This window comes from Leishmania donovani, chromosome 29, assembly GCF_000227135.1.
Source record: "Leishmania donovani BPK282A1 complete genome, chromosome 29".
NCBI classification, from domain to species: Eukaryota; Euglenozoa; class Kinetoplastea; order Trypanosomatida; family Trypanosomatidae; genus Leishmania; species Leishmania donovani.
Window position 1 is genome coordinate 628,319 of NC_018256.1, and position 9,796 is coordinate 638,114.

The following is a 9,796-nucleotide window of genomic DNA, read 5'->3' on the forward strand; positions in this document are numbered from 1 at the left end:
GAGAGGCATGGCATGCAGGCAGGGCGTGCAAGGTCTCGGAGGGCCCTGGCCTGCGTGTGGCCGACTTCCTTGCTGCGCTCGCCCGGCATGCCCCCTTGATCGCCACCCCCTTCTACCCGCACGGCAGACGCCACGGCCTCCGCCCACGAGCGGGACCCTGAAGGCGGCCCTGCTTGGATCAGGGCATGCGGTCCACCCATGCGCGTGTGCCGCCGGGTGGCGCGGCATGCGTGCGGGGGAGGGCAAGAGAAGCCGATGGGACGCATGCCCCGATTTCGACGGCAGAACTGCTCGTCCTGGTCGACGCGGATGTGGCGGCAGTGCGACAGGGTGGCGTGTGAGCTGTGGTTGTTTGCTTGTGCTTGTGGACGTGTTTGATGGTGGAAGGAGACGTTGAGAAGCGAAAAGCGCATGAACTTCTTCCCTTTTATTTTCGTTGTTGTTGTTCACTGTGCTGCGTAGGCCGCAGCAGACGAGGACGTTTGTTTGCTCAGCTTTTTTTGTTGACGTCGATATGGGTTGGAACCCCCTTTTTTTGTTCTCTCTCTGCGTGCGTGGGTGTATGGAGAACGCGAGCGTATTCGGGAGCTGACTTTTCTGTGTGCGCTGCGTTGGTGCACCGCTTCCTCCTCCGTGATCGGGCCATGGCTTGCATTCGATTTTCATGTGTGGTTCTCGGGGTGTGGTGTCGGTGAGCCTCCTCTGCCGGCTTTGCTGCATTACGACACGCACGTCGGATTAGAGAGCCCCCGGGAACCGTGGGGAGCAGCGATGATGGATGAACAAGAGTCCGTGAAGGCGACTAACACAGTGATGAAGAGGGAAAAGAAAGGAAGAGGGCGCTTCACAAGCTACAGAACAGGCTGAGAGTTGTGGCGACATCTGCATTCGCTGAAAAGGGGGTTGATGTGAAAATGGCCTCTCCTGCGTCTGAATTGTTATTCTCTTCTTTTTCTTGTCACGCATACGCGGGCCTACACGCACCCGCCCTTCCCGCTTCATGCGTATGCCTCTCACGTCGAGGTCTCTCTCTCGCACTTGCTGTATGCTGTTACCGCACTGACTGCTATGACAGGGGACCGTCTCTCTTTTTCTTTCCTTCTGCTATTGACTCGTACTGTTCTTTCAGTGTTCTTATTATTCTTTTGTATTGTTCTCCTTTCTGTGTCTCTCTTCGTTTTTCTCTCCGGGGAAGCCTGTCTGTGTGCGTGTGTGCAGGGGGGGCGTGGGGAGGCTTTCGCCTCTGTGCAGTCTGCGGTGTCGCCCTTCAACCATCGGAAAAAAGAAAACGAAAAAGCGCAACCGCTGCAGTCTGACGTCAGACTTTCCAGGAATCAAGAAAAATGACGTGCCTACGGCTTCTCGGATCTCAAGTGCGGTGCAAGTACTTCTCACGACGCGTAGTCCAAACTTGCTGTCCTGCTCTGCGGCAAAAGCCCACTTAGTGCTATCTATAGTATATGGAAAGGTGTGGAGAGACGTAGAAAGACGTTAGGAAAGAGGAGCGCCATGCAGCGCGTCTCTCTGTCCGACGAACACCTTTCATGTGCCTTTGCAGGATGTCCTCCACGCTGTCGGTTGACCAGAGGCCCCGCACTGAATAAGCGAGGGCACACGGGATGGGGCCTGCTGCTTTAATTTTTTTTTTGCTGGTGCCTCCTCCATCATGCCGATAGGGGCCTTTACTCACGCATAAGGCTCCAACAGAGCTGCCCCCTTCTCCATCATCCCTCTCCTCTTCTGCTCTCTCCATCTTCTTGCTCTCCTCGATGCTGACCCCCTCTGTGTCACACACCCTTACGCACAATGAGTGAAGCGATTGTGCGAGTACGAGAAACGTGCCAAGGTGGAGCCCAAAGGTAAAGACACTTCTTCCGACTCTTTCTCCACGCGTGCAGGCAGGCCCGTTTTTTCCCGCGCAACTGTGCGCTTTTTTTTTGTATACTTTCGATTTTTCTTTATTTGAGTGTTGCGTGTGGCCGGCACGCCCACTCTTGCGTGCCACTGCGACCGCTCCCTTTTCTTTCGCATTCGTGTCCTTGTGTATGTGTGGGACTCACAGCATCTTGGGGCCTCTCGTGAGACTGCTAAATACGTGCACCCTAGCGCCACGAACCCGCGAAGCGTACGTTGCACGCCGCACAAGGCTACCCAAATCTTGTTAGCTCTGCTGAGATGCCGCGCATCAAGAAGCCGCGTAACAAGGGTGTCACCTATAAGCTGGTGCCCCGCTCTTATGGCGATGCTGATGGCGAGTACCAGGGCCCTTTGTGGGTGAGCGAGGCGGAGCTCTTTCGCCGACACCAGAGCGCCGTTCCCGCTGAAGATGAAGACGCGGCGCGACGCCAGTTTAACATGTACGCCGTCGCCGCGAACGCCGAGTTCAACGACGAGCGTCGCGGTCGCCGTGCCGAGGAAGGTGAGGACGACGCTTGTGGCGTGTACGACGATGGAGAGGCGGATGCAGAGGAGCAATCGCATGAGGAGGAGTATTATGACGGGCACGGCGAGGAGGACGGTGAGTGGGTCGACGGTGACTGGAGGGACGAGGAGAAGCCAGAGGCCCCACACCTGCGAGTGGCAATGCAGAAGGCTGCGCTGCCGCCCACTTCTGCTGCTGACCCAGCGTTGGCGTCTAGCTGCCCACCGGCGGCTGCCGCTTGCCCGCGCGACGAGGATGGCCATGAGAGCGAGGTGGCTAGTGAGGCCGACGAAGAGCAAGAGGAGGAGAAACTCTTTGATGACGAGGTGGAAGGCGAGGTGACGGACGACTTCCTGCGCCAGCTTGTCTTTGGCAGCGGTGGCGATGGCGAGGGCGACGAGGACGGCGACGACGGCGACGACTGGGACGGACTCGACCAGGAAGATAGCGAGATGTGGCGGTTGCTGACGGACGACGAGAAGGCGGCCGTCAAGGCTTCACGCCGACGCAGCACGGCACGGCGACGTCGTGTTGTCGCCGCAGTGGTTGGCGAGGAGGGAGGACTGAGCCGCACTCACGCGGCCGACGGGACGGAGTATCCAACGCACGACACCACCCAGCGGGCGTTGGATCGGCAGTTCACGGAGATGATGCGCGAGTTCGATGCCGATGCGCGACTCAACGACGCCTACACCGATGATCCTCGTACGCACGGCGCGCTGCCGATGGATAAGTACCTCACTGCCTTGGAGGAGTTCGTGGCAAGCAGGGCCGGCATAGACGTCGAGACTGCAGAGCCGCACAAAAACAAAGGCCTCATTCAGCAGCTCAAGTACCTCTCATACCACGCCGGCGCCTTCGACTCTGACGCGCGTGGTGTTTACATGACGACGATACTGCCAGAAAAGCAGCAGCGCTTCGTGGAGGAATTTCAGAAAGGCACTGAAGAGATCCGCCGTGCCGCGCGCGTGCGTTTGGCAGCACGCAACGCTGGTGCCACTGCCGCTGCTAATGCTGCTGCGGCGGCATCGCCGTCGGAGGGAGACGGCACGACTAGGGAGGAGGAGGAGGAGGAGCTGATTGTCATGGAGGTGAAATCAAAGGCGGATCGACTAGACTGCGAGACGGCCATCAGCGCGTACTCGACGTACTACAATCAGCCAAACGTGATTCAAGCACCGCGCCGCTCTGCGCAGGCGCGCAGGGTGAAGAAGGCGCCAGTATCGCGTCGCGGCGGCGAGCTAATAGACACAGAGGCGGAGAGCAACAATAGCCACCGTAACGGCGACACCGACACCTCCGCCACAACATTGGTGAGGGGGGACATGATCAGCGCCGGGGCTGCCCTTAGCAGCAGCGGCAGCGGCAACACCGCTACTAGTAGAATCAGCAGCTCCGCCAAGAAGGGTGCCAAGACGGTGCAGGTGTGTGAGCCGACCTGCGACTCTGACAGCGAGGGCACTGCGCCGGTAGACAGAGGGCACCGAGCCGTCGATGTGGTGCTCACGGTCCGTCGCAAGGACGAAACCAAAGAGGAGAAAATGATGCGCCGGCAGGCTGTGAAGGCTGCCCAGCGCGAGCGTCGGCAAGCAAAGAGCGCCCTCAAGCACACTTACAAGGAGGTGGAGTCGGAAGAGCTGAGGCGGTCTGCTACCTCGCAGGCGGCGCGTCGCACCGTCCACTTTATGTAAGAAGGGGGGAGATTGAGGGGGAGGGGAGGAGAAATGGATGTCGGAGGACTCGCCGCAACGCCCAGGCAGCACTTGGCGCCCTGCGCGTGTGAATGTGTGAGCACGCGTGTAGGGTTTGCAGTTTGACGGGTAATGCGTCGATAGGCGCGTCTCTTTTCCTTTGTTTCTTTTTTTTTGTGGGTGATGCCAGCTAAAAAAAATGCGAGCCCTTCCACCAATTTCCCTCCGGCCCCCCAACAACAACAAGAAAACGAAAATAACACAGAACTAATTCGACGCGGTAAACCAGTAAAAGGAGAGAGAACATAAAGCGAGGTCGTTGGTGCGCTTCATCCTTCTCTACTAAGCACTACTCTTCATACTGCCTCTCCCTTGCTCTAACACATCTCTCACAACTGTTCGTGCGCACGGTACAGTCCTCAGAAAACAAAAGGCGAAAAGCGAGTGCGAAGTACGCCATTTTGAAGGCACCAACATCAATGCAGCGAACGGATGTTGCGGCCGGCGTGTGCACAGGCACCCTCCTACTAAATGCAGATGACGCCAGCGTACTCTGCTGCACAGCAAAGGCCCCTTTGAAGAAAAAAGAAAGCGGTGAGCCGGTATTCTCCCTTCCTTGTACTTGCCTGGTAGAAAAGGAAGCGCAACGTGCGAGTGCGAGGAAGTGAGACAGCGGTGCTAAACTCTTTTCGCAGTGCTACCGCGGCCCCTTTTCCACCACATTGTCAGAGCTTCTCTCTCTTTCTCCGCTGCGCTATAATCATCTCCTTCTCGGTCTGCACTGGTTCCATTCTCTCTTCTCTTGCTTAATTTTACCGTTTCACCCCACGCCCCCCCCCCCCGGTGAACAGAAGTAATTCTCCAACGATCGCAGCACCCACGTCTGGAACACCGCTACCCCCTCAACCCCCGCCCCGTTCAAGAACTTCGCACAGCGCCCCACCTCTTTCTCTATCTGTCTCACATAAACGAAATACGAAAAGAAGCAGCAGGGCTTTTTTCTCTCTGTCCTTTGCATACTCATCCCAACTCACGTAGAGCGCCGCCTCCATCCCTTTCCCTACCCCCAAGCTTACCGACTCAGCGCTGCCGCGCCGCCTTTCCCAACTCAGTATCGCCATAAACGGCTGTAGAAGGAGACGCGAGCACCGGCAGCACGGGAACGCAGAGCAAACTCTCACACCCCAGCCATCACCTCGGCCACACAGTAGAAAGCAAGTCTTATTTGTGAGCTCTTTGCCGTTGTGCAAGGCAGATCTCTTTTATTTTCCGTTGAGTGCCCTTCTGCTGCTGCATCCCGTGCGTGCGCTTATTTTGTGCTTGTAGGTGAGAGATTCTCACTCGATACGAACCCGTCCCGACATTCCTCACACACACACACACACACACACACAAACCTCGTCGTCCTCTACTTTCCACATCACCAGCCTCTCTCTCTCTCTTGCTACTCCCTCCGCTGCTGCCTGTTGCTCTGATTCTTTCCTTTCAGACCGTGTCCCTTTCTTCTCTGTGTTTGGGTGCATGTGTGTCTCCTTCTGGCCCCACTTACTCTCTTATTTGCTTCCCGTTGCTGTTGAACGACTGACATCTACCAACACCACCACCAGCACCTTTTTTTCTCTTCGTTCTCGCGCTCTTTCAGGAAACGGCAAGGCAAACACGAGCGCACACCGTAAAGAAAGTACGCGGAAACCCTAAAAAGAGGTAACAAAACAGGCAGAAGAGAAAGAAGAAAACAACAACATTCACATCGGCCACCACCACAAGCGAAAAAACAAACAAACAAACAAAAAAGACCAGGTAAACAAGTTGGGTGCGAAGTGTGTGCAACTACTTACCTCGCGTGTGTATTGGTTTTCTAATTTGCTGTTCTTCATATATATATATATATAATATAATATATATATATATATATTCCATCTTCGCTACCTTGCCTTGCGGGGACATTCCTGTTGTTCTTTCTCATTTCTTGTCTCCCTTTTTTGGACCTTCTGACTCGCTATTTGTGTATACCTCCTTCTACCGGAGCCGCCCTTCCCCACCTCGTTCTTCTCAAGCCCCGCTTTTTTTTTGCCGTTGTTGTTTCCTCTGTCTTTCTCGTCTCCTTCACCTCTGTGCCCTCATCGCGTTTGTTCTTTTTCTGTGGTGTTTGCCTCGCTCTCGTGTGCCATCCCTTTTGTGCTTACTTGCTCTACAATCACACGAAGCAGCAACACACCATTACCCCCCTCCCTCCCTCCGTCCGACACTCTCTTCGCCTTTTATTGTTTCTTTTATTCTCTCATCCTTCTCCTCCTCCGCTGTTTGTTGTAGTAGTTGGTTGGTAGGATCTCTCTCTCCGTATTTGTATATACACACACATATATATATATATATTATACATATATACATCTATTCCTTTTACAGACGCTTGTTTTCGCGCGCTCTCCTCTTCTTTACCCTCTTCTTTCTACGTCTTTTGGTTTTGACCGTTTTTGCGTGAGGGCCTTCTTCTCTCTTTTCCCTCCTCTCACACGCCCACTTTTGCACCTTCGCGCTCGCACCCTTCTCACGTGCGACCATGCCACAGATGACGGAGAACATCTGCAGCATGCAGGGCGCTGGTAACGCCGCGCCGCAGGCGCACAGCCCATGCCACTCCGTATCCTCTGCCCTCCCAGTTACCAACGGCCTGGTGTCCAATGACCTCACCAACTCGTCCTTGTCGGAACACCCATTAAGCGAGTCGAGTGGCGGCGTCTTAGCCCAGCCGCAGATTTCCGGTAACGTTGCTGACTTCCAGAACTTTCTCGATGAGCCGAGCAATTGGGAGTGGGCAGTGAATGCCCTATCCGTGGAGCCAGGGCACAGCGACCGCAACATCTTTGTCTCGAAGCTGCCGCCCACCTTCAAGGATGCGGATCTGCAGGAGCTGTTTCAGAACTTCGGCCCCGTGGTGTCGGCCAAGGTGATGCTGAACGTGAAGACGGGTATCTCCAAGGAGACGGGTTTTGTGAAGTTCACGAGCTACAAGGACGCGCTGCGTGCCCGCGCTTTCTTTCGACTCCGCCTGGCCTCCTCGCCGACCACGCCTGCAATGCCGGAGGTGGTGACACAATGGGCGCAGAACAAGCACGACGGCGGCCTCTACGGCGAGCGATGCCAGCAGGTGCGCAAGTTGTTCATCCGAAACGTTCCGGCGCGCATCACGCAGGCGGAGATGAGGGTGTTTGTCAGCCAATTCGGAAATGTGAGTGACGTGTCGGTGCACAGTGATACGTATGACGCCGCACCGGCCTCCTCCCCTGGGCGAGGGCGGCGCCTGAAGCAGATTTCTCCTTCCGAGGGCACCGAAGGAGATCAGGCAGAGGCGTCGCGGTCAGGCACTGAGCCGGAGGAGCACGAGACGATCATCTGTTTTGTGACCTTTGTGGAGGCGGGGGCAGCGATGCGGGCGTGCCGCGAGATTCACAACACAACGCCGTTCGATTCCTGCAACGGGGTGCCGCTAATGGCCAAGCTGGCTGAGGATAACAGCTCTCGTCACGCCCGGCGCCACCACGGTGCATCGGTGGCGAAGACTGTGCCCGCCTCGTGGGGCGCATGCGCACCCTTGTGCGACGGCAGCAGCACCTACAGCAGCGCCTACAGCAGCGAGGCGCACACTCCCCTCACCGGTGCGGTCGGCTATCACCGCGTCAGTCATCCGTCTCAGGTGCCGGTGCCACAGCATCTGCAGCAGCAGCAGCAGTACAGTGCCGTTTCCAACTGCGTCATGCAGCCACACCCGCCGCCGATGCTGTCGGCAAGTTATTTGAACACAGACCTGTTACCTGTGTACCGCAGCCAGCCATCGACGCCGAAATACTCTTCGCAGAGTGCACAGCACGCCGGCTTCGGCATTCCGGCCCCGCGCCGTACTTTTCAGCAGCGCAGCGCTGCCGTGTCCCCAACGTCGGCTGCGCCGCCAGCATCGGTCGTCACACCTTCCTCGCCTTCCATCCTCTCCACGACGATGTCGCCCACTGCTCCGCAGCAGCCCCACTCGATTCGTACTCGCCACGTGCCCCTGCCGCCGGCACTCTCCATGGAAGCGACCGAGAGCGGGTTGACGAGCGTGGCGATCCCGACCACCACCACGCCCGCCCCAAGCTCGCCGCCCCACGCCGCTGGCGTCTACGCGCACACGCCGCTCCGCAGCTTTAGAGAGACACCTGTGCAGACACCACGCCACCGACAAAGCCCCCTATCTGCGACGCAGATGGGCAATTGCTTGAGCGACACCTACACGGCTGAGCACACCCCGTACATCGGGCATCAGCACCAGCAGCGGTGCTTGCCCATGAACCATGGTGACGTCCAGGGTGCCTACCACCCGAACGGCGACTTCTATCAGGAGTACAGCTACAGCGACCCCATGGGCCCGATGGAGCTGAACATGCACCCCATCTCGTCTTCGGCGTCGTCAGAGGCGGTTCACGAGTACGGCAACACTGGCGGCTCTGAGCTCAGTGCTTACCGGGCTTGCGACAATCAGTGCGATGTAGCGCCACTCTGGCAGCGACGCATGGAGCGCCACGGAGCGACAACGGCGTATTCAGCCGCCGTAGCGGCCCCTGCTGGGGTGCCACATCTTTCGCCGTGCGCCGCTTTCGGTGCGCCGTTGGCATACGCGAGCGCCGAAGGCGCGCTCTCCATGGGTGCGGCCGTGCACCCGGAAATCTGGGAGACTACCTCGTCACAGCAGGCGAAGTCTGCGGTGTCCTCGCCGTACGTGCTATGCCCCCAGGCCATGATCGTGAATAGCGGCAGCCAGACCACCACCCCGAGCAGCGGTGTGTCGGGGTCGGTGCGGTACCGCAACAACCCGTACAGCATGCGCCTTGTTCGCACCGTCGCGCTGGATTCATCACCGTGCGTGGGCAGCTGAGGTAGTGGCGCACACCGGCTGTATTTACGATGAGTGTGATGTGCAAGCCTAATAGAGAAGGTGAGGGATGTGAACGCGTTGCTCCGCCCACCTCTGCTCACCACCACCCTCTTCTCCAACCGTCCTTTGCCCGGCACTCTCCATCCACCTCGCACGCCTCACCTTGCATTTCCCTCTAGCTCTTTTCCAAGGTGCATGGATGGATTTCCTCGTATCTAAACTGCCATAGTGAATGTGCGCAGGCGTATATATATATATTTGTGCTCATGTGTTTAAGTGTGTATGAACCCTTCTTCTCGTGGTCTTTACCCCACCCCTCTCTGTTGTGGCGTTACAGCTGATGTGTGTATAAGACTTCTTCATCTTAGTTACGCGCTCTTGCTTTATGTTTTTGTTGTTTCCGCGTGATTCCACCATGGCTGCTTTCCCCTTGTCGATGCCCCCACTGCTTTGCGCTGCTCACGTGTGTTGGTTCTCTGCAGCCTCCTCTACCGTGTAGTGTCTTGTGTTTGCTTCCTCCTTTTACAGTGAAAGCGCTTCTGCGCTGTTTGGCTTCCACCGCCACCGGCCATTCTCCTCTTCGTCTCCCGAGCAGTGAGGGAGGGAGAACATGCGCGACCAAATATGATTGAGGGCATGCACGTGCGCGCTGGAGGGCATAAGTGAGTGTGTTTCGCAACAACGGTGACTGATCTCTCTCTTACGGAGCACCTATTTTTCTTTTTTTTTCGCGATGTGCGTGCGTGTCTATATGGTTTGCGCGTTTTTGCTACC

At 57.0% G+C, this 9,796-nt stretch overlaps 2 protein-coding genes across 2 annotated transcripts; both read left to right on the top strand.

The window, feature by feature from the left end:
• Positions 1–2,175: 2,175 nt before the first annotated feature.
• LDBPK_291490 (hypothetical protein, conserved) lies at positions 2,176–4,113 on the top strand (the record flags this gene model as incomplete). The annotated part of the gene is made up of 1 exon (XM_003862520.1): positions 2,176–4,113. One exon carries the CDS (start codon positions 2,176–2,178, stop codon positions 4,111–4,113), a length of 1,938 nt encoding a protein of 645 aa, XP_003862568.1.
• A 2,560-nt stretch (positions 4,114–6,673) lies between these two features.
• On the top strand, positions 6,674–9,022 carry LDBPK_291500 (RNA binding protein, putative; the record flags this gene model as incomplete). Its single annotated transcript, XM_003862521.1, has 1 exon — positions 6,674–9,022. One exon carries the CDS (start codon positions 6,674–6,676, stop codon positions 9,020–9,022), a length of 2,349 nt encoding a protein of 782 aa, XP_003862569.1.
• Between the last annotated feature and the right edge of the window lie 774 nt (positions 9,023–9,796).